The sequence below is a fragment of the Archocentrus centrarchus genome, chromosome 21 (genome assembly GCF_007364275.1).
Source record: "Archocentrus centrarchus isolate MPI-CPG fArcCen1 chromosome 21, fArcCen1, whole genome shotgun sequence".
Lineage (NCBI taxonomy): Eukaryota > Metazoa > Chordata > Actinopteri > Cichliformes > Cichlidae > Archocentrus > Archocentrus centrarchus.
In genome coordinates, this window is record NC_044366.1 from 8,639,359 (window position 1) to 8,663,923 (window position 24,565).

At 39.0% G+C, this 24,565-nt stretch overlaps 1 protein-coding gene across 1 annotated transcript in view; it reads right to left on the reverse strand.

Moving 5' to 3' along the window:
- The window catches only part of pth2ra (parathyroid hormone 2 receptor a), a 79,423-nt gene that overhangs the window by 25,093 nt on the left and 29,765 nt on the right, over positions 1 to 24,565 (reverse strand). The window contains exons 6-9 of the mRNA XM_030758117.1: positions 17,598 to 17,781; positions 10,885 to 11,038; positions 5,191 to 5,251; positions 3,325 to 3,391 (exon numbers count right to left, since the gene is read on the reverse strand). Coding sequence (XP_030613977.1) covers positions 3,325 to 3,391; positions 5,191 to 5,251; positions 10,885 to 11,038; positions 17,598 to 17,781 — 466 coding nt within the window. The remainder of the gene's footprint in view (positions 1 to 3,324; positions 3,392 to 5,190; positions 5,252 to 10,884; positions 11,039 to 17,597; positions 17,782 to 24,565) is intronic.

Below are 24,565 nucleotides of genomic sequence, written 5' to 3' on the forward strand. Positions count from 1 at the left end.
GTTAAGGTTAATAAATACCCGTTTACAATTTAAGGAAATGTGGCACACATAAGCCAGGCATCAGTCCTTGGATGTCATTCCTGGCTGCAGCCCAGTAAGTGTTTGTTTGTTTGTTTGTTTGTTTGTTTGTTTGTTTGTTTGTTTGTTTGTTTGGCAGAGTCTAAAACAAACAAACAGAGCAAAAAAAAAAAAAAAAAGATTTTCTATGCAAATCCTATGGCACTCATCGCTGACAACCTTCAAAGTCACTGGGCACAAAAACACTCTGAGCACACAGCTCAAAGTGGGGTCACGGGTGACTACAGGGCCAAAACAGCTGTCTGTGGGCACAGATAAGAAGAAGCGTCTTTCGGCTGCTCCCTTAGTCAAAAAGGGTTAGTGGAGAAGACAGCGCCGCATATTTGATTCAGCAGATGTTCATACCGGATGCCCTTCCTGATGCAATCCCAAAAGGATTTATGTCTCTTCCTAGTCTTAAACCAGGAAACTTTTACGTGTACTGCGATTGTGTAAAGCACTACACTGTGGAGCCGCACTGTATGTGGACACGGATCTTTAACCATACTAACCAAATTCATCCCACACAGTGACTCATTCTTCTCTATGCCTGTCACTGTAACTCTGGGGTGGCTTATAGATGCAAGTGACTAATATGATAAATGGACGGCCTTATGTAGAGTTTTCATACTCTGAGGACTCAAAGCTTTTTGCACTACAAGCCACATTCACACACTCATTTAAACATTTTATTCGATTATTTTAAAAGTCTCTTACCTATCACATACAATCTTGTACACCACTTGCCGATGAATGTATTGAGGAGTATCTGGGATTCAGTATCTTAGCCAAGTACACTTTAGCATGCAGAATGGAAGAATCAGGGATCAAACCACCCTTTTGATGACCCAGTCCTACCTGCTTATTGCGCATATCGTGGACTGTTGGATAATTCTCTGATCAGGCCAAGGTCATCATTGTTGGCCTGACTCTTACATTTTTTTGTGATTGGTAGTGTCTGCTGTCACAGTTGCAACACTTTTGATCATTTCTACACCAAGTGATTTGCCTTCTGTTCCATTTTTGATGTGATCTGCTGGAAGAGCTTATTGTGTGACACATTTTGATAAGTTTAGTCACAGGTGAAGAACAGGATTACAACAATGTAGTATGCAGTGTGATCTGGATAATTGCTGCTCTTCCTTTGTGGATTCGTCTTCTGCTATTTTGCCTCTCCTTGCTCCTTGCTGTTTTGGTTAGCCTTGTGGTTTGCTTGACTTGCCATCTTTGTTAAGTCAACCAGGTTGTTTGGGATTCCTTTCATCAGTTCTCGCTTCACTGTAGAGTAGTGTCATTTTGTTCGGCACTCCCGGTCATATGTATGTGAGTAAAAGCACTGTGATAACAGTGTAGATTGCACTACTGTATGTCACAGGGTAACCCGTCCCCTATAGGACTAAATGTGTTACTGGCCAATAACAGATTGCAATGACTTTTATTAGTATAAAATCTTGCCGGCAAAATAGAGGTTGTTTCAATAGTAAATGTGAGGCCAACGCTACTTTGGTCCAGTCCTTCATTGGTTTACTTTAATTTCAGTTAGATTCAATAGTATGCAGATTTTTGGTATTTATTTCTTAGCATTAACATTCTCATTATTTCCATGCCATAGAAAAATAAAATACAATGGGCCCACATATTCAAAACCATTTGTTAGCACTGAGTCATGTGTTGTCAATATTACCACAATGTTTGTTGAATGCGCTGCTCCATGCTGCCACCATCTTGGATATCCGGACTGCCTTGTAAATAGCACTTGTGAATAAATTGCACATCGGGTGAAGAGAATTCCAGTCTCCAAGTGTGTTTCCTCAACTGCAGCTGCCGCATTACTACACACCATTTATTTGTGTTACATTTATTTGTGTTACACCTGACTCGAGCAGTTGGTAGCTCCCCAGGGTGGTACTCTGAGCAGTTGATTTTCTGCAATTGGCTCCAGGTGCTTTATTTTATTCATTTTTAAATTAACTAAATGAAAATTTAAAAAAAAAATATAAACATTCTGGAGTTCCCCAGGTGGCATTGTTGTATTTTTCCTAATTTTATCCTTAAGCCACACGGGCAAGGCTATGTGAATTTATTTTAAACAGTATAAATGCACTGCAATAAAGTCAGTAAATAGTTTTTTCAACCCAAGGCCCATTTTCTGTGAAGAACTGGTAGAACATTTAGGTGGTGTTTGGCTTCACTACACTCGAGGGTAATAAGTGTGGAAATTGTGAGAGAAAATAAGTTAACATGGTCAAAATGAAAGAGGATCGCTGTACACCTTCAGTCTGTTTTCCAGCTTTGGTTAGTGAGTACACCTGTGTGCTCCTTCAGATTTGCAGCATGTTTCACAGATTGAACATTTTACAGCAGGTATCTCCCGTCATACATCACCACCTCCATCCATCCATCAAAACACACACACAAACACACACACACTCCAGTATGGCGAACGTGGTACAGTGAAGGACACAGAGTGGATCGTCCAGCAGTGGGAAGGTCAGCAGTACTGTGTGTGTGTGTGTGTGTGTGTGTGTGTGTGTGTTATATTGTGTATCCCATATAACTGATGTGTAAATTGCTGAAACTGGCTTGTGAAAGCACTTCCAATTGGTCGATAAAACTAGAAAAATTGCAATAGTATGCAGTCCATTTACTATTTTCTATATATCCGCACACTTTAGCCTCTGGAGACAGTGAAATACTGCTTGGAGTATGCGGGTATTTTTAGATTGCTCCTTGTCCTGCCAAATTTTCAATCATATTTCTATTTATTTCTAATCTGTGTGGGATATTGATTGTTACACAAGATCTTAGTTTGAATGAGGAACATATTTTATGAAATATTTAGTTTATGGTTATTTAGGCACTTAATAAATGTTATTTTCTTATGTAACAAGTCTACAAATTGTAATTGCTCTTAAGGGAGTATGACATCTTCTGGTATCAGCACCTTATAGAGCCATAACTCATGTTTAATAACTCTGTTATATCAACAAGCAGAAATTTCCAGGTTATGGAGAGAAAACTCACAGCACTTTTAGAAGATGTTCATATTGAATAAGGAATCAATACATGCTTTATACTGACACAAAGCCTGCTAAGTCACAGGTTATTGGTGGGGATGTGTGCCCTTAATATAAATGATACAAACAAGAAATTCAAAAGCGAGAGTGAAATTTGGGATGACTGGGCCCTTTTTTTTTTTTTCCAAAAGCATATTCTTATGAATTTTCAAGTTGCATACATAGCCAGTAACAAATTCAGCACTCTTACCCCAATTGCTGTCAAGATGGGAACCTGGTAGATCCATTTGATGTTCCCAGCACTCAACTCCCAGCACCTGCAGGTGATACAAATGCAAGGAAAGGAAGGAAATTTTAGTGAGAGAGGCAGGAGCAAAAGGGGATGATGGGTGTTATTAAGAAAAGCAGACTGACTAGAAAAGGGGTACCGCAGAGAGAAATGTTTCGTTTTGTTACAAGATACTCTAATCTTAGAGATTGCAGTGATAGTGTAATGCTCCAAGGGTTTTTTTTTTATCGTTTTGAGTCTGAATGCTCTGTGACTATAATTAGGCCCGAGCCGACGAAGTCTCGTTGAATTTGGGCTTCCTTTGAAGGTTTATTTCTAAGTTTTTATTTCTGTGTTTGTTGGATTTCTTGGGTTCCTTTATTCTAGTAGATGACAGGTCTTATTTTCTGTGGCATCTTTGAGTTTTTGATTCCTATTTTACTTTATAGTGATTGTGCTGACGAATTTCACTTTTGCATCCTGTGTTCTGGTTCGTGTTTTTATTTCTTTTAGCAGTGGTTTAAGTTCCCTCTGTGTTCCCCCATCTGTTCCTCCCTGTGTCTCTTCTCCCTGTATTCATGTCTTTGTCCTCTGCTGTTCCTTCCCTTCTTTTCATGTTTTGTACGTGTCTTTTGGCTTACTTTGCTTTTACTTCCTGTTTCTGTCTTCCCCTGATTGTTCCCACCTGTGTTATTTATGGTCGTCTCTGCCTCGTTCCCCACCTGTCTCCTGTTGGCTAATTATGCCTCTGTGTATAAATAGTCCTGTCTTCTCCTTGTCAGTTGTGAAAGCATGTGTTATGTTTCCTTGTGTTTTGATTGCAGTGAGCTCTTGTGGGGGGTTTTTTTTTTTTGGATTACTTTTGGTTTCTGGGCCTTTGTTTATGGCCTTTTGTTATTTAAGTCTGCCTCTGGTTTCCTGTATCTGGGTCCAAACTTCTGCACTCTCCACATTATGTGACCTAATTTATATTAAATAGCAAATGCAAAGGCAAAATAAATCTTTTCCATTTGAGTTGTTTGTACATTTTCAATGCATGTTTCCATGTTTGTTTTTTATTAATTATTTTAATTATACAGTACCAGTCAAAAGTTTCCAAACTTTTGACTGGTACTGTAAATGTTTACATTGTTTACTCTTTTTTTCTTTTTATCATTTCAGGTGATTATTTCAGGTATTAAATTTTTCCATCTTGTATTTGTTGGCATAGTCTGCAGTAAAGTTTGAGGTACATCTAGCATTATTGTCATGTTGCACAAGCCAGCCAATTTAAATTTCAGTTTAATGACTGACTGCTTGCACTCACTGTTCCCTTTTCAAGCTATAATTCCTGTGCTGCCCATATTTAACTCTCAAACAGCCCCTGATTATCCAGACTTTGCCTTGTGTACTTCAAATACTGACAGCATCTGAAGGTGCTTGATTTTAGTTATCAAGCATAACAAATTAAGCATTCTTTGCATATCAAATCCTGTATTTCACCAGTTCAAATGTCACCACAATTAAGCAGTAATTATAGCATCTCGTTCTCGTGCCTCTTTTCATATTAATTTTTTTTTTGGGGGGGGGGGGGGGGTAAATGTTTTTATAGCTATGTGAAGTCTTAGTCTGAAGATGGCCTGACTGCTTTTTTTTTTAAAATTGTTCTCCAAAGTCTAGACAAGCAGAGGATAAAGCATTTATTTATTTAGACTTTAGAAGACTGTTTTTGGGTTTGTCCAAAACACAAGGTTAGGGTTATAGTTAGGGGTTTGGGTTAGGTTTTGGAGCTAGGGCTGGGGGTTGCCACAGATGGCGTCTTAGACCTCAGAAGCTTAATCTTGTTAGACCATGATTTTTCTCTCTTACCTTGCATCTGCTACTGTTGCCCTGACAATCGCCCACACTGCCACAAAAACAGCTGGAACACCTGAAAATTACACATAATGAAAAATCAGTTATTTTGGCAGTGATGTCACACATGTTGTTTACCTGATTCATTTCCCAAATCACACTTTGCATTCGTTTCACTCTGTATTTCTTGCACATCACAATACAGAAGTAGAAGCAAGCTAAGGTGAAGAATACAGCTTGCTTTATATACAAAAAAATTAATCATTTAGTGAAATCCATATAAATATATGGAAACAAGTGAACACTGGAGAAAGGTGAAACTTTTGTTCAAAAAAAAAGAAAAAGAATAAACAGTATAGTGAGTTATCAGTGTTGTCACTACTCAAAGGTCAGGACACCGGGGAAAATAAAGCCGTGACACAGAAACACGTTATTAGTTAAGACAGGCATCACACAGTATATGACATGAATACAAACACACACACAGACCATGGTGTCTAAGTAATTCCACATACTGGTGGCATACTGACACACTTAATTACGCATTCATTCTTCATGATATACCTCCTTCCTATCCAGCAGCTTTGATCTTTGTCAAGTCTCAGGAGAAGCAGCAGTTTCAAGACTCCTCAGAGCAGCACATTTAACCACTTGTATCTTGAGTAATTCTTCTGTCTATAAAGAGTGAGTGTGTGTGTGTGTGTGTGTGTGTGTGTGTGTGTGTGTGTGTGTGTGTGTGTGTGTGTGTGTGTGTGTGTGTGTGTGTGTGTGTGTGTGTGTGTTCTCGGCTACTGTCAAATGACGTGGTGCTATGGGGCCATTATGTTTTGCACTTAACTGTAAACAAACAAATATACAGTGACTTCCTTAAGAAACTGCAGCATTACTTTCTTCAGGCTGTGTGGGTTGTTCCTGATTTCCCTTCCACTCCACAATTTGCAAACCATTTAAAAAACACTTTAGATTAAATATATCAGCATAAAAACAAGAATAACTACATTAACTATTCATTTTTGAATGTGTCAAGACAATTAGATTTGTCCGTCAAATTGACGATGCACTTTTAAAGGGATTTGGTACCTCTGGAAATTTTATGCTTTAAACCAAAACTTTAAATTGGTTTTATAGATTAAATAACACTGTTCATTCCTATTTCCAGGGTTTTAAACTCTGTGCAGAAGGAGCCCTTCAACTTCAGTGACCACCAGGTTTATGAAAATTTCTGAAAATGTTGAATTTTCTCATCTGGCCTTTATGGTCATCTTCCTGTGAATCACCAGACCACTTTAAGCATATCTGCTGCTTTAAGATCACTCCCTAAAATCCCTAAAGACCACTTGTCCTTGCAGTCTGCAATTTCACCATTGTCCTCAACCTCACGGTGTTGACCTTACAGCCGGTGATTAGAACTGGGTCTCCAGCAATGGCTTAGCAGTTTTAAACGCTGCAGTTTCCAAATCCTAAAGTGACACATCTAATCGGGAAAGCAACTAGAAGCATGCTTGTTGTTCTTTTCAACATTCTGATGGTTGTGCACCATTTATTTGTTAACTGGAGTCAAATTGTCACTGCTGTAGCATGGTAGGATGCCTGAGAGGGAACATTCAGTGTAAACAACCTGAACCAGTTTTCAGCAATTTTCAGCTGGAGAATCCACAGTTTCCAAGCCTGAAAGTGGTGAACCACATCAGCAATGAAACAAGCAGCACGCTTGTCCTTTTTTTCCAGCATTTGCAGGGTCGTCCACTGTGAATTTGTCCACCGAGTGTAAACGATCTGTATTGTGGCTTGTGTCACTCACCCATAGTGCCACCATTCTACACAGAGAAAGCAACGGGGGGTGGGGGTTTGATCACACAAGCTGACAAATTACCAGAATTGAAGCCCTGCAACTTCATCCACTTTCACAAAAAAAAAGGGCACTGAAGGATTGTTGTGTTAACACAATGGCAGAGGTACAGTATACATCACAGAGGCACCTGTGCAACTTGACACAATGGGACTTCCAGTGAGTCATCAAAAGATAACAGCCAAGCTGGAAGCCATTTTAACATGACCTTTAACAAGATCCCTTTTACTTCATTTGAGCACCTAAATCTAACCAAGTAGTTTCTGGTGCCTAAACCTAACCAGAATCAATGCAACAAGCAAGTGTCATTACCTCTCAGCACCTAATATTGTCGGTACGTCCAGGCACCACCATCAAGTACACTCTGACGCAAGTGACACAACTGCAGTATCTGATGTCGTGGGATGAGAATATATTGAATTGCACCACCAAAGACTGTAACTATCTGGAAAGCAAATGCACTCTGAGAAAGGAGAAAAAAACCAAAAAACTTTCTGCTTGAAAAGCCAAAATGACAAAGTGAAATCCACTTTTGCCAAAAGAGAAATTAAATGTGACAGTACTTTTTTTTTCTCTGACATTATTAAGAGCAGCATTTATAATGCACATATTCTATTGCCACTGCCACTTAACTCATTTAGCAACTCCTCAAATCTGTCACACACTCTAAATTGTATTTGGATGCATCTGGAATTACTAATAGTGTCTTCTGTTGATGTTGCTTTACAAACAGACACGATAAGATTGTGACTGTCATTGGCCAAGATCAGCGTCTCATAAAAGAAATGCCTCTTTCTCCTATCATCCCTATAAAACACTTCAATAAATGTGGCAGCTTCATTATTGTTAGCATAATTAATCACTGAAATTTAAATTGGGTGATAAGTGTTTCTTGTCTTTCAGCATATATATTCTGCAGACTAGACATTTGAAATGAATTCTGTATCTTATCTGCAGCTCAAAAGAGAAAATGAAGAAAGAGAGCGAGGTTAGTGGAGCTTAATGGAAGTGTGAGAGCAGAGAAAAGAGCAGGGATGTAATCATGATCTTATGGTGGTCACTGAGTTTCTCCGCTGGAAAAGCTAATGGCTTATAGAGATTCTTCCAGTGTGCACTTGATGGTAGCTGCTGATGGAAAAAACTTTTGCAGGCATTTCACTAGGAACCTTTGGGTTTTCATCTTACCATTACTGATCACATCAAGAACAGATTAAAATGTTTTAAATGATAAAAAATGACACTTGCAAAGCGCATTCATGCTGTCAAGTGTTTAGGGGGGAACTTTACCAATAAAATGAGTTTAAAATGGTTGATGTTCCATCAGATATATCTTGGCTGCAAAGTGTTTTTCCCTGCTGGGAACCGAGTTCCCTCTTATCTCTGACTGGCGTCATGCTGTCAAGCCAAAGAAGCACAAAAATGTGTGCTGAAAAAAATAATTAGTTTCTTAGGGTAAAAAGAAGGCAAGGAGTTGGCTGCATCATTATGTGGAGAAATGGATTCCATCTTAAATGTGTCACATGCAAGGTGAAGCAAGTCACGGGTACTTTTGTGGAGGGAAAAACAGCATTAGTGCTATAGAACCTTGTGGTTCATCATTTAAGAATAAATGTGTTCATTCAAAGGAAGAGTAGCCCATTGGTACATGAGATTCTTTTAACTTGTCTATAAAGAAAAATGTAATTATTGAATCAGGGAGACCCAAAGGTTTGAGCAGAAAAGCTATTTATTATACAAAGAGTGCATAAATAATTAATAGAGCAAAGTAAAGGTCAAAAATTGAATAACTAGTTGATTTAGTCACGATTAAAGTATGGCTAAAAATCATAATTGAAACTTTGCATAGCAGCTTTGATTAAAATGTTGGAAAATAATGGAATAATAGTTTAAGTAAGCACAAATGTATGGAGAAACAAAACTTCTAATTCATAAATGGTTAGAGAGATTATATTGTGAACCGAAAAACAATTAAAAGCCAAAATAGTTGAAAAAGCTAATGGAGAGATGTAAACATACAGTCATGTGGAAAAGAAAGCCTGTACATATCTTTTTGTGAGACTCCATCAAGTCCTATAAAAACATAAATAGACCCCGTGATTCTCATTATTGCAGAACCAAGATTTGCAGGTATTTGTTTATGCACAGCTCTCTTAACGTCCCGCCACAGCATTTCAAACAAGTTTAGGTCTGGACTTCGGCTGGGCCACTGCAAAACGTTGCTTTTCTTTTTCAGCTATTCAGCTATAGAGTTGATACTGTGCTTGACTCAATCTGGCCCAAGCCTTAGTGGTCAGACAGCCTCACATTTAACTCTGGAATACTTTGGTTTAAAGGGGACTTCATGGATGACTCAATCGCTGTAAGGTGCCCAGGTGCTGTGGCTGCAAAACAAGAACAAATCATCAAGCCTCCACTACTGTGCTTGAAAGTCGGCATCAGGTGTTTGTGCTGACATGCTGTGTTTGGTGTTCATCTAATGTGGCTTTGTGCATTATAGCCAAGCATCTCCCCTTTGGTCTCTGCTGTCCAAAGGACATTGTTCAAATGCAGCTTTGCAAAACTGAGCTCTGCTGTCATCTTCTTTTTAGAAAGAACAGACTTTCTCCTGGTAACCCTTCTTTTTCTTATTGTACTGTCATTAAATTTTACCATTTAACACACTAACTGAAGCCTGTGGACACTGAGATGTAGATTTTTTTTTTTTGCAATTTTTCTGAGCATTGTCTGGTGTGACTTTGATGGGACATCCACTTCTAGGAGGACTAAAGCATTGTGTTTACGCAGATTTGAATGAATGATCCAAACCAACAAACTGCTAAAACATTTGCTTTTATAGATGTGATCACATGTAGTGATGATCAGTTATTCAAGTGCATCTGATTAGCAGCACCTGGCTGCTACTTCCACCCTTCATTCCTAGAGAAGCAATAAGGGTGTACTTGGTTTTTCACAGGACTGCATAGTCAGTTGAACTCACTTGAACTTTAGAGGTGGTCTTGATGGAGGGGTACCTGAGTGCATAGAAATCTACTATTCTGCTATACAGTGTGTGTGTGTGTGTGTGTGTGTGTGTGTGTGTGTGTGTGTGTGTGTGTGTGTGTGTGTGTGTGTGTGTGTATATATATATATATATATATATATATATATATATATATATTTTTTTTTTTTTTTTTTTTTTATATAGTGTGTACGCTATTAAGATTTTCACAAATTTAAATTCATTACACGATACAGAACTCATGGGGGCTGAATTGATGTAGCTCAAAATACAAAAAAAAAATCTAAAAGTGAAGGCCCTTTCTCTTTGCTTACGTGTTCATGTGGCTTCAAAGAAAGGAACAAAAAATTGTGTTGCGGAACAAAAACGTTTCATCTACTTGTCTTAACAATGTCACATACTGCTGTGCAAGAACAGAACAAAAACTTGAGCCACAACCAGCAGTTTTGCTTCACAAGAATTGTCATAATTTAAAATTGTTTTTAATCTTTTTTGCTACTTTTGATGTGATGAACAACAAAAATACCATCAAAACAACAATAAACTTCAGATAAAAATGTTGCTTCTGTTAATCAGTTAGTTAAATTTCACAACTTTGCATGAAAGGTCTGGAAATTCTCCTGCACATCAAAGATAAAGTCTATAAGTGATTTTCTGAAGGGTGCTGGAAAACATAAAACATTGCTTTACATCCTGTGTTGCCAATAAAACCATAAACCTAGTATTTTATGTTGTTTTATGAAAGTTTGACTCTATTACCTACAGTAAATCTTTTAGTATTACCATTAAGTGCTAGGAGCATTGTTTAGAACTGATTCTTTAGTCATAACTGCTTCATGAGTAATGTACTTTTATTGCTTACCCCATCCGATGAGTATCAAGCCCCAGAGGTATTTGGAATCTGATCGAAAGGCCATGAAGATGAGACTGTGGAGGTAGAGGCCTTCTACCAGAATCCAGTAGTAATTGGTGGCCAGAAAATAGATGAAGAGCAGCACAGTCACCTTGCAGCCAATCTGATAACAAAACATTAACAATTATTTCATCAGCTCGTATCTTAAACTTGCATTATGCAGTTTGTTTGCTTGTCTCTGTGCTGACACGTCTCGTGATGATCACAGTACACCACAGAGAGCGAAGGATCTCATTACAATCTGAACCACTTTGCTGTATAAATTTGCACAATAATGGGTACATATTTTACTAAGTGGACCATAAGCATACAATAAAGCAATAACAGGATTCTGTTGAGTACTTCATTCTTTGTGGGGCCAATCAATAAAATAAAACTGTACGACTCTGGATTAATGACACATACAGGCTGTGCCCACTAGACTTGCAGAGTTTAGGTCTTTTAGTAGTAAACTGGATTAAAGCATCACAGTAACACATGTAAAAAATGTTTTATTCATGGCTTTGAGAAGTGAATTATCATCATCATCATCTCTTGTCAGACACAAAGGGGACACGGAGACTGAAATTATATGATAAAAGTCTCCTAAACTGACTACTGAGTTGCTACAGTAGAACACACACTATATAGACAAACATACTTGGCCACCTACAAGAGGTGCTCAGACACACGCCATGAAGCTCCCAGTGCACCATTTTTGTGCTGATGTTAATGCCAGAGGAGGTTTGGAGCTCAGCAGTTACTGAGTCAGCAGAGCACTGGTGGCTTTTACACACTGCAGTCTGTGACCCCCCCGCTCTGTAACTTTACATGGTGGTTGAGTTCCTGTGATTACAAAACGCTTTCACTTTGTAATAATAACACTTACAGTTTATCATGAAATATCTAGGAGGGAAGAAAACTCTCAAACTGAAGTATTGCAGCAGTGGCATCCTATGACAGTACTACACTCCTATTCAGCGAGCTCTTTAGAACAACCCTTTTTTTTTACACAAATGTTTGAAAAGGCAGAGTGCATGACTATGTGCTTGATTTTGGCCATGGGACTGAAAACACCTGAATTCAGACATTAAGAGGTGTGGCCACATATTTTAGTTCATATAGCACATCTTATGCTACAGGACTATTTAAATGTAAAACTTAATTTTTTATGATAAATGAAATAACATTAAGTGTGGGGAAAATATTTTTTGTTTTTTTAAAAAAAAAGACAAAAATAACCAAAACAATAAAGTGTACTTATATAAAATAACTAAAATCCAAGCATATCTTACTATCAGTACTATATCCACATTTAGCTTTCATATACAGCACCCACAGTTCTTGTTACAGACTGTCTAAGTTGAATCCTTTTATGCACTAGAGAATCAAACAATTCACAAGTTTGCCACATATGAAAATATGTGTTTCGTTTAACCATTATTTACTTGGACTTTTTGTCTATATGGAGAACTGGTAACTGTGCAGAGTTTGACATGAGAAGGCTGTTCACACATTCAATGAGGAAAGTTTCACACAGGGAAAAAGAAGAAAAAGACGACATTTCAGTAGAAGTCATACTTAAAACATTACTGCCTGTTATTTTCAATGTGGAAGGTCTTAATGGGAAATCTGCCGTGGTCTGCCAAAGAGTTTTAAGGTAAATGTTTGATTTTTTTTTTTCCCCTTCTATTTATACAACCTTGCAGAACCCATGCAAATAGATGCTTCATTACACATACCAGACATTTTTTTCTGTCATTGCATGATGGTATAGTTTGAGGCTCAGACTGTCTCAAAGGACTCAAAGGCTGAGCCAAGCCTCTGGGTATTCAGAGTTCTTCCAGTTTCCTAATGCAAATATGCTACAGCTACAGTTAAGTGGAGTCCAGACTAAAGGTTTCACCTTGAATCTTGTTGATCAGTGAATATTCATTTATTTCCTTTTTGGAACTTCAAATAAGTCCATTTTCATATCAGAGTATCCAATTTATTTAATTAAATCAACAAGCGTTTGTGTGTTGAATTGCACCACTGAGTATTATGATCACATTTAAATAGCCAAATCACCTGGTATAGTAAGTGTAAACATAATAATTAAGCCTGACAGTACTGCAGTGCTTACAAGACTCAAATTAAGCTTTATTTTAATAGGGAAAAAACAAGCGCTACTCTTGTATACTACTGCAAGACAAATGAAAAGTAAATACACTATGCAGAGCTCATGAGGCCTGTAACTCGGATGTAATACATCAGTTGATATAGTCCAAAACTACTGACTTACCGCAAATTTAATAAATGAAAGACAAAAATCTAAAGTGAATGTCCTTTCTCTTTGCTTATGTGTTCATATGGCTTCAAAGAAAGGAACAAAAAATTCTGCTGAGACAAAAACCTTTCATCTACTCGCGTTAACAACATCACATACTCCTTTTCAAGGACAAAAAAAAAAAAAACTTGAACCACTACCAGCAGTTCTTTTTCACATTATCAGTATATGTTAGTATCCAAGTCACCTGGTACAGTCATCATAAACACTATAATTAACAGTACTGTTTCCATGACTGAAATTAAGCTACATTTAAAAGTGGGGAAAGCAGAATAATTAAATAAATAAATACATGGATAAATAAATGGAATTTAAGTGGCTCACTGTGTAATATAAAATTGTTAAGCATTCCTTAAAATGTCACACAGTTGAAATGCAATCTGTAGTACTTTAAAACCATTATACACAACTCTTGACTGCTCTACAGTTAAGTGCTTTTGATGTGTTGTACAAAAGTTTGTCTGTAACACTGTCTATGTCATGCTGATCGGGGTTATAGCTGAATTAGATTAATATCCATTTTAGTAGACATTTGTCTGTGAGTACCTTTTGTTTAGCAGAAAATTCTGTGCAAATAAATATGAGTATGTTTCATGTTCACTTTGTGTGTGTGTGTGTGTGTGGGGGGGGGGGGGGGGGGGTGTTAATTCATGTTTATGTCGTCATGTCTCAGGCTGTGCTTTGTGTCATGTTTTATTTTTGAGGTGTCTCTTTCCAGCTGTGTGTCCTTTTACTTCCTTTGTTTCATTGTCCCAATTTCAAAATCAACCCTACGACCTAAACGCTAAACCCTCACGGATTTAAATCACACCACCTGTTTGTGCAGTAGTAAAACTTCAATGAGTTCACAAAGGTTCTAAAAGGTATGAATAGGAATGAGACAGCATTTTGAGAAATCTCATATGGCATTACCTTGAGGACACCAAAACACGTTTCATACAAGTAGGGAATTGTGCGTGTGTGCGTGTTTTTTTACTTTGTTGCCAAGGCACTTAAAAGCTGCCTGTCTGATGTTAAGGCTCTTGTCTTACCAGGGAGGGAGGTTTGAGGTAGCATCATTGTCAAATAATCAGTTACCTTGTTTTTAATCAAAACATAACTGATAGACAAAATTAAAAGAAATTATAAAATAGCTTCATCATAAAATCATTTTTCAGTTCTTGTGGAACTTTGGGGTGGTTGCTTTTCCCAGTGTTTGACTTTTTAACTTTTTCTTTTTTGTAATTGTTTTCTTCTGAGGCAACCCATATTTAATGTGCCAGCACTGCACTGCGAGTAATTCCCTTTGGCAAGTCTACATACATTTGGATTTACAGAAAGTTTGCATTAAGGCTCCTCGTGCACTTGACAAATTGACAGTGGGATGCCCCAAGCCTTCACAGAAAGAAGTATCTGGATGGAGGCCATACAAAGAACTATTCCAAGTCTCCAAATACTAAGTAAAGGAGCTTCAGTGCTTCCTTTATTGCCTCCTTTAGCATAGGATACACTGGGACTGTCCTTTATGAAAGGAGAGGAGAAAATGCCATCCCATAAGACACTGCAAGAGACCATCTGACCACACGTGAAAACAATCGACATAAACAGTGGCACAGATCATGTACATGTTAATTGCAACTGCATCTTCCATTTTATGCCATAGCCTGCTGATATATTTTCTGTTTTTAACAGCCTGAAGAACATAGATTTATATAAGCTCCCCAAAGATTATAAGCTGTCACTGATCAAAGTGTGTTTAAGGTTCTGTGTAATCAGTTTGCATTAGTAATGTCCTTTGCTTTAAGATGATCATGAATTAACTTTTACTTCATGTCAGCTGGGAAAAGTGATGGATGGAGGCATTTTTACTGCAGTCACAGAAATCCTACACAGGGAGGAGGAAACAAGTTCTGCTGCATCACAGCAGGTAAATTCACGAAAATAAGATGGATTTAATTTTATAGGCTATGGGACAGATTTACTAAGCGGGCCAAATCATTGTGACGCTGCAATTGCACGGTGATCTACTAACAATGAGCTATAATTTATTTACAAATATGGAGCCAGTTCACTTCAGTAATAACCAGCATTCAAGAGCAGCACAAAATAGTGGCTCAAAAATCAGCAGACCCAAGAAGGAAGCCTGAGGGAGAGTGTGGTGGGTACATTAACCAAAATAATCCAGTGTAAGCTCCGATTTTACGCATGTGTTTCCCTCTGAAAACAGCGAGGCAGTTCAGATAAATGAGAAGAGGATGAAGAAAGATCAATATGCTTTTGATTTAAGGGATAACACTTGATAGAAATCGCTGGGCACTGTGCAAAGGGTTCTGAGGATTAAAACCCTGGTGGAGTGCAGGATTTATTCAGAGGAGAGCAGCCCAGTTACTGCGCCACATCACTTTTTTGTTTGTTTGTTTGTTTAATAAGACATTGCAACATTTAGGCATTAATCTAACACAATAACACGGATTCTTTAACAGCTGCATTTTCACAGACCTTTCACTTTTATTCAGTACCGATTCAATAGAGAGAAGTCGCTTGCTGTTTGCACACTGTTGAGAAAAAGACAGTTCATTTCAATTCATCTCTGCCCTGTTTCAGGAAAATTCCAGCATTACTGAGGAGCGTTGAGTGGGGTTTGCCTCTAAACACTCAACATGAGGACTGTGTGGAGAGTTTTAGGAAAGAGAGTTTTGGCACTGCACTCACAACTTTGAGCCATCCACGCAAAGTGCTGGTTACACACTCGTTCTGATAACATCTTGACCTCCTAAAAATACACACTCCTAGTAGCAACTATCACAATCACAACAGGCGTAAGATGTGATTTTTTTTTCTCTGTGTGTGTGTGTGTGTGTGTGTGTGTGTGTGTGTGTGTGTGTGTGTGTGTGTGTGTGTGTGTGTGTGTGTGTGTGTGTCTGTTACATTTTGTGCAATTTGCAGTAAATTGTGTGTCACAGACTTTGTAAGAGTTTCACTCTCAAGACGAGAAAATTTAAATGAGTCACACAAATATGAATTACAAATACATATGTCATAAGGCCAGCTGCAAAAATACTCCTGTTCACAACTTTCGGTCACAAAACTGACATCTGCCTGCTTAGTAACTTAAGCAGGTTTTCAATGTCAAAAGAAGGCTTTGTGCTGCTGCATACGTAAGTAAATCTGACCTTAAACATTCCTTCTTTAAAATTCCAGCATTAATTTTTTACAGGCTGTAAATGATCTGCATAAAACAATAGGGTTAGAGTACTTTGTGGTGAATTAAGATGCGTATTTTGTAGTCCATCTTCTGCACGGTGTAATTTCAACACGGTGGACATCCGGACTCACATTGTTAAGGAGACGCATTCAGATTCTCTGCGCACTGCTCTTCTCTTTTCCTAAATCCTTATCAAATCTCCTACCCACCTTTTCTTGGCCTAGATGACGTTTTCATCAAGGTCAAGGAGCAGAGCTTAGGAAAACGAGATAGGAGGGACTGTGACTGTTTCACATCACCAAGTCAGCCCTGTGTGTGTATATTTAGTCATGTCTTGCCCTCTGTCTTTGTTAGATGTTTGTTCTCCAGCTGTCATGGTCCTGGGCCAGTGCCCCAGTGTTTTGAGTTCCATTTGTGCATTTCTGTTTTTGTTCTGTTTTTCTAGTTGTGTTTTCTTAGATTTATTATTTTGTTATTGTTTCAGTGTTATTAGTTATGGTATTTCATTCTGTTTCCCTTCGTTCTTGTCTTCCCGTGTCTGTGTCCCTGTGTCTTGACTCCTGACCTGGAGTGGTGGCCTAGGGGAGAAGAAGAGGGTTCATCACTGAGAGGACCCTGGTTCAAATCCTCGGGCTGGCATCACTGTGGGTCCCTGAGCAAGCCCATCCCCCCAGGTTGCTCCCCGGGCGCCCTTTGGCTGCCCCCTGCTCCATGCTGTGCTGTGTGTACTACATACTCCATGTGTGTGATGGGTTAAATGCAGAGAATAAATCTCACTGCATGTATATGTATGTGACAAATAAAGCTCTTTCTTCTTCTTCTTCTTCTTTCGTGTTTACTCTCCTTTCCCGTTGTTTCCTTGTGTTTGGTGTTTCGGTTCCCTCTGTATGACAAATGGAACTCAAAACACTGGGGCACCGGCCCAGGACCATGACAGCTGGAGAACAAACATCTAAACCTTGTCCTTGTGTTTAGAAATATGCAGGGAAAAAGTCCTGACAAAAGCAGATGGTTTGGTGTGTAAATGATAGCTGATAAGCCAACTTAAGATCACTCAGTCAAAAATGTTCAAACACACTGTACCACACTCTTAATTTGGAACTTATGGCTAATTGTGTAGTTGTTAAGAATGAAGGCAAAAAAGCTGTTAAAAGAAAGCCTGGTACTTACATACTGCGACTTGTCCAGTGATGCTATGCTAACAGTTTTTAAGTTGTCCAGCAGAGCTGAGTCAAAATCCTGTAATCCAGCCCTAGAATAGACAACTTTGTCCTTCACGAAGATGCTGACCGCTCGTAACATGAAGGAAACAAATAGGTGCATGTGGATGTAGTTTCTGGTGCAGTGAAGACGCCTGCAAAGCAAACAGAAAATTTATTGTAACAATTTAGAAATTGTTAGCACCACCCGTTCGGACAAGTATAACTCATGTGTCTTATGCAAAGCATTTTTGATAAATGGAGAAATGAGTCCAAGGCTAGTCTCCTGGCACTGTTGAGTGGAAATGCAAAAAAAAAAAAAGTGTTAAAACACTTTAATTAGAGATTCTTGATAACATGAGCAATGACACCAGTAATACTGGTTGGTTCCAGCCAAAGATTTTAATGATTTTCAGTCTTCTTCCTCCTGTGTTTTCTCTCTAATGCCAGCTATAGGGGTTGAAATATGAGTCTGTATATATGTGCCATTTAACAGAAAATGCATCCAGCCAGTTTTATACAACATACAGCTCTACCCCAACAGCAAGAGGAGCTGGGGAGTAGATAAACAGAGCTGACAGAGGGGATGAATCCTCAGTGATCTTGTCTATTTCTGTCAGAGAAATGAAACTGTATGAAGCACATGCCTGCCCTGTAAATCATGAAGTATAGAGCACCATGACACACAGATGTACTGCTGATGTTTTTCCACTGTACAGTAGCTAAAGAAATTGTCAAGGATTTTCAAACTATTGCATTGTAAGTATAGGTCTCAGGCACTGGCATACTGTTAACCTTGCAGAATTTTATAGCAGAAGCCAGCGCAGCACTTCTATATCTCGTTATATTTTGCTGCACTAAGTAAACACAGAGAGTATTAGAAACTGTAAAGACTTGCAAACAAATGTTCCCAATTTAAAGAGTACTAGTGTTGCTGTCGCTGCTGCTGCTGCCACTGCTGTTCCTGCATATAATTACCATGAGCTGTACAGGAACATGAGGCGGAGAGATATGGGAAAGTCAGTTTAACGTTAAAGCCCTGCAAACTCCTGTTCAACAAGCAGCCAAGTCATTGTCTTCAGGGTTAAAGACGGTGTGTGTGTGTGTGTGTGTGTGTGTGTGTGTGTGTGTGTGTGTGTGTGTGTGTGTGTGTGTGTGTGTGTGTGTGTGTGTGTGTGTGTGTGTGTCTTAGAAACTGCCAAGCAAAGACTCACAGACACAGTATGTGAATTCCCTCATAGAACTACAGATCTATTTAGAAAGTATAAACAGGCTATGCCATTAATAAATGGATGCTTAATCCATAATTAATATTTCAGAGAGCAGGGAGAGTGTGTTTTTCATGGTATTAAAATACTTATTTTTGAGGAAAAAAAAAGATTAACATATATTTTAAAGTAAAAACGGCAAGAACATTAAGAAACTGTTGGGATTTTTTATACAATCGTGCTTAACCATTACAGCTGTTAAATACTACCCTCACTGCTACATCCTACAAAAATCCTCATAGCTACAATCTATAATTATCAGTATTAATGCATCATTAATTACAACTCAGACCACAAAACGTGAAAAAAAACATGCTAATTGCAAATGAGTCTTCTATGTGTGGGACATGTAGGGTATTTTTACTGCTCTCAAACATCAAAACCAGTCAAATGTGACCTGAAAAGTATGACCTGAGGTTTTCAGATACTTCAAAACAATTACTTTCCAAAAGAATGAATCCCCATGTGTTTTTACTGGTCTGTGTTACATTAGATATTCTGGAAAACACTGCATTGTTCAGAACCCCAACAAGCTAATTGCTGACTGTGGTTTGCATAGGTTAATGTGCTGCAGCTTTTTAAACGGAGCTTTACATTGTGCAATGCACATTATTTACATCATCTCCAAAGAGGGCGAAAACAGAGGTAGACAACACTAAGAGCTTTGGGAGCTGATAAAGAATTCAAATCAAAGATATGTAAGCTGTTTTATGAAGTCAAAAACACAGTGGCTTTAAGGCCTGTATTTGTCAAACGCTACCTTGACGTCTCTTTGAAATTTCAGCTGCAAATGATCCAGAAAAGGTGCTCTGTTTGAGGTTTCCCTTTTTAAACATGCACCTCTGATCACCTCAGGCACTTCAGCATCAGACGAGGAAGATGTTGTTGACTTAACTTTCAACTTCCATCCCTCCCAATCAAATCTTGCAACCCAGTCAAAACTTGGTGTTATTAAAATCAGGAGGAAGAATTTTTTTTAACACAAAGAATAACCATCAAATGTGGAAATGGTGCTCATTATTCTGGCTTGCTGTTATGCTGAAGGTAGAAGAGACCATTTTAAAAGGACTGTAACACTGGTGAACTTCTGTAGTTTTCTTGTGATCTCTGTCATTAATCTTTATAGCTGGACACTGTGGCGCTGCATACACACTAGACCAGGGATCCTCAAATCCAGGCCTCGAGGGCCGGTGTCCTGCAGGTTTTAGATGTGTCCCTGATCCAACACACCTGGATCAAATGGCTGAATTACCTCCTCAGTATGCAGTCAAGTTCTACAGAGTCCTGTTAATGACTATTTGACACAGGTGTGTTGAAGCAGAGACACATCTAAAACCTGCAGGACACCGGACCTCGAGGCCTGGATTTGAGGATCCCTGGTCTAGACCTTCTAGCAAGACTTAGATGCTCTGGCGTTTTTTTGTTTTTTGTTTTTTTTTTTTCCCTAAAATTGAGTAGTTCAGTAGTTTTTGTTTTTTGGGTTTTTTTTGTTTTGTCCTCTCAGGATTTAAATCATAAGGAAGACCCCCTTCAGTTAAGTGGGTTTTTGTGTTATAGACATTTTCAGGTGGGCAGGGATTTCTGAAAGGTTTTTGAAGTGTTGATAGAATTATCACACCTAGTGTAACACCATAATAAATCTGGAGAGCCCTGCCAGTGGAACTGCAAAATTAAAGGCAGTTTAAAATGATAGCCTCCTGTTTACCTGCATCTCTCTTAGGTCCATGTGGAAGGAGGCTTTCATCTGCATCAAAGCGTTTTATTTTCATAATTTAGATTAAAAATGTGTATTTCTTTACACTTGTTTGAATCCAGTTATGTAAGCAAGCAAGCTGTTACAGCAAGTCATATAATTTGTGGAGATGTATTAAAAAAGAGAGAGAGAGGTCTGAATCCAAGGTAACAGTTTCCAAGTTCTTTTTAAAAGAATGTGGTTATTTGCTCTGTCTCCAGTTATTGGTTCATTGAAGCAAGACCTGCATGTTGCTTGGATATCACCTGCCTTCAAAAATAATAAAAATAAGTGAATCCATGATTCTCTAATTTCCTTTTAAAGGTTACTTAAAAGAACAATATCATTCAGTACCAATTATTCCTTGGAATTAATCAATTTACACAAAATCATTTACCCTAATTAGGGATGGATATTATTAACTCTGATATCCATTGTATTTTTGAAGGTCAGATTCTATGGCCATTCCTTTATTGGTTTCTGTTCAATTTTCTCACACACACAGATTTTCAGCAAAGCAATATTATTCTCCACTATTATTATACTGTAGAAACACACTACAAAAAAGCTTCCATGCGATCAAGGTGAGCAAAAGCTCCATTGGCAGGTCTTTGATGACATTTGGACACCTGTTAAACCATTTTTTTTTTTATCAGTTTAAAAAAAAAAAAAGGCTTAGAGGTTTATCCAGTGAACTGGATAAATTGGTGATGGTTCTAAATAAAAGGTTTTTGATTCCTATTCCTGAAAATTGGCATGAAAAACTGTAGAAATAAAGCATTACTGGGTATTCACTAATTGTGTGTGTGTGTGTGGGGGGGACTAACAACTACAACAAGCTGTTCATTCCTGAGGCCTTACAAACTGCCAAGCAAAGAGTCACAGACTTGGCTAACCACTTGAAGAGATATACCACACATATAGGAGTCAGGAGAATAAACCACATGTTTTTCACTGTACCATCCAAGGTATACTCTCAGTGGCAGGGGAACAATATTAGAGCATAAGACCAGACTGGCCAACCTGTGCACCACCTGGATTGATTAAAAGAAAGCCTATGACTAAATGCCAAGGTCAACAGGACCCTGAGAGCCTTTATCAAGAATTCAGTGGGGATGTGGAGAACAACATTAGAGGCCAACTTCAGACAATCTACTGGCATCAGGAAAAGAAAACTCGTTACCTGCATGGAGGGTTTCACCCCAAATCCAGCACCCTGAGACTGTGCACTAAGTGGAGGCAGAGGAGTAGTGAGTGTCAGAGCCACTATCCAGGATGAAACAACAAAGATCCATGAGCACATCAGGAAGATTGCCACAACTGATTATGTGCTTAGTGAATAGCTCAGGCAGCAGAAACCCAAAAAAAGAAGAGGAGCAAGAACAGAAACCATCATGGAAGGACAGGCCCCTGCACAGCATGTACCACTAGTAGATTGAAGAAGTGGCTGGTATCAAAAAAAATCATACCAATGGCTGGCCAAAGCTGGGATGAAAGACAGCACAGAGGCATTAATCGTGGCAGTATAGGAACAAGTTCTAAGTCTGGGGTCTACCACACTAGGCAAGACCCCAGGTGAAGGTTGTGCAGAGATGAGACAATCTAGCACATAACAGCAAGTTGAAAGATTTTGGCGGGCAGGGCATACATGGAACACCATGACCAAGTAGCTGGCATAGTATACAGAAACATCTGTGCAAAGTATGGCCTGGAAGTCCAGGGTCAAAATAGGATACATTCCCAAACGTGGCAGTTCCATGGCCTGGGGTCCTTTTGACCCTGTGTGTTTTGTTTTTGCTTTATTTTGTCTGTTCTGGGTTTCTTTTGTTGTGGAGTTTAGTTATGTTGTTATTTCTAGTTCCTTGTGTTTTCCCAGTGTTTTGTGTCAGGTCTGCGTCTTTGTTCGCCCATCTGACTTCCTGTTTTATTTTGATAGTCATCTGGTCCCTGTGTGTTGTGTTCAGTTTTGCTTCCCCTTGTCTTGTCAATGTAATTTGTTTCACCTGTGTTCCCAGCTGTTTCCACTCCTCTCATTATCCCCTGGTGTATTTAAGTCCTGTGTTCTCTATGCCTGTTGTTGTGTCCTTGTCATAGCGCTGTCTTTGGCTGGTCTGTACTCTTTGGCTCATCAGTATTTCATGCCAGTGCTCCTGTCATTGTTTTTCACTGTTTGCCACCTGCCTTGAATTATACTTTCTGCCTGTCTGTTCAGTACACCCAAAATAAAGCTAAGTCTATATTTTACCTCCATCTGGCATATCCTGCATTGGGGTCCTCTTCCTGCCTGCCACAGCTGTTTCATGACAGATAGAGAATGACCAAGCTAAGATCCTGTGGGACTTCCAGATACAATTAAATTAAATATTATTTATATAGTGCCAAATCACAACAAACAGTTGCCTCAAGGTGCTTTTGTATTGTAGATAAAGACCCAACAATAATACAGGGAAAACCCAACAGTCAAAACAATCCCCTATGAGCAAGTATTTGGCAACAGTGGGAAGGAAAAACTACCTTCTAACAGGTGATAGCTCACCGACTGGACATAGTAGTGGTGGACAAGAAAAGGAAGAAGGCTGTTGTGATAGATGTAGCAATACTGAGTGATGGTAACATTAGGAAGAAGAAACACGAAGATCTTGAGAAATACCAAGGGCTGAGAGACGAGCTAGTGAGGATGTGGAAGATGAAGGTAACAGTGGTGCCCGTGGTAACTGGAATGCTCTGGGCCGTGACCCCCAAAATGGGAGAATGGCTCCAGCAGATTCCAGGAACAACATCGAAGATCTCTTTCCAGAAGAGCACAGTCCTAGGAACAGGTAAGATATTGCGTAGGACCCCCAAGCTCCCAGGCCTTTGGTAGAGCTTGGAGGAAGACAAAAGACTGCCCATCTGCTGCAGCATCGCTTTCACTACAGTCTTCAGCATCTGCTGCAGCGCCATCTCACCAGCCTTCAGCATCTCTAGTCTGTAGCGCCACCAGCTCACTCTCAGTCAACAGACCCTGCAGTGCCTGCGCCTCTTCAGTCCTCTGAGTCTGCAACATCCTCCAGACCAGGGCCTGCAGCTCCTTGTCACCCGTCAGAGCCATCTCAGCCTCATCAGCCTTCAGAGTAGTCTGCATCTGTATCACCTTGTCAGCTATCTGAGCCATTCGTGTCACCTTCGGAGTCTTCTGAGCAAACAGTGTCATCCTCGCCTGTACCAACAGAGCCACTCAAGCAGCCTGCCTGAGAGTTTAGCTGCGGAAGCTGCGCCGCCAGAGTCTTCAGCCTCAGAGTCCACAGTGCGGACAGTTGACTGTGGAATTTTTAGTAGAGCTCCTGAGAGCAATCTATTCTTTCACAAAGTTTGTGAAAGAATATTATAATATATTCTGAAGCTTTGCTTCTAGTAATTATTCCTTGTTTTTGTGTGGGTAATTCTAAACAGCTGAAGATCTGGAAAAACTAAATGGGAACAAGGCGCCATGCCTTATTAATTAAAAGATCATGAGCAAGCTTATTAGTGAAGCTACAGTATTGAGCAAGAAATGAGAGAAAATATAGAGGCTAGACCTGCAGTGCATCTATGTGCAGGAGCATGAATGAACTAAACTGGCTCCAGGCCTTTGTACTTCAGGTAGTTTCAGTGCTTCACTGTAGTTTTTTGTGGTGTTGGCTTTGTTTTTTGTTTGTAATGTAAAGTTTGTGCATTTTTAAAGTGCATTATACCCCAATTGAGTGCACAACTTTAGTGTTTTTTTTTTAGATCTTCTGGTAAAGAAAAGGCCTACAATGATATAAATGTGCATGGTGTGACTTAATATGGGCTTACCAGGACCACTATTTACATTTCTTTTGTGTGATTTCTTATTTATTTTGAGTTAATTAGTTTTATGTGTGCCTTGTATATCTACAAGGCACCTACAAGGCAAAGCTAAGGTATATCTACCTTAGC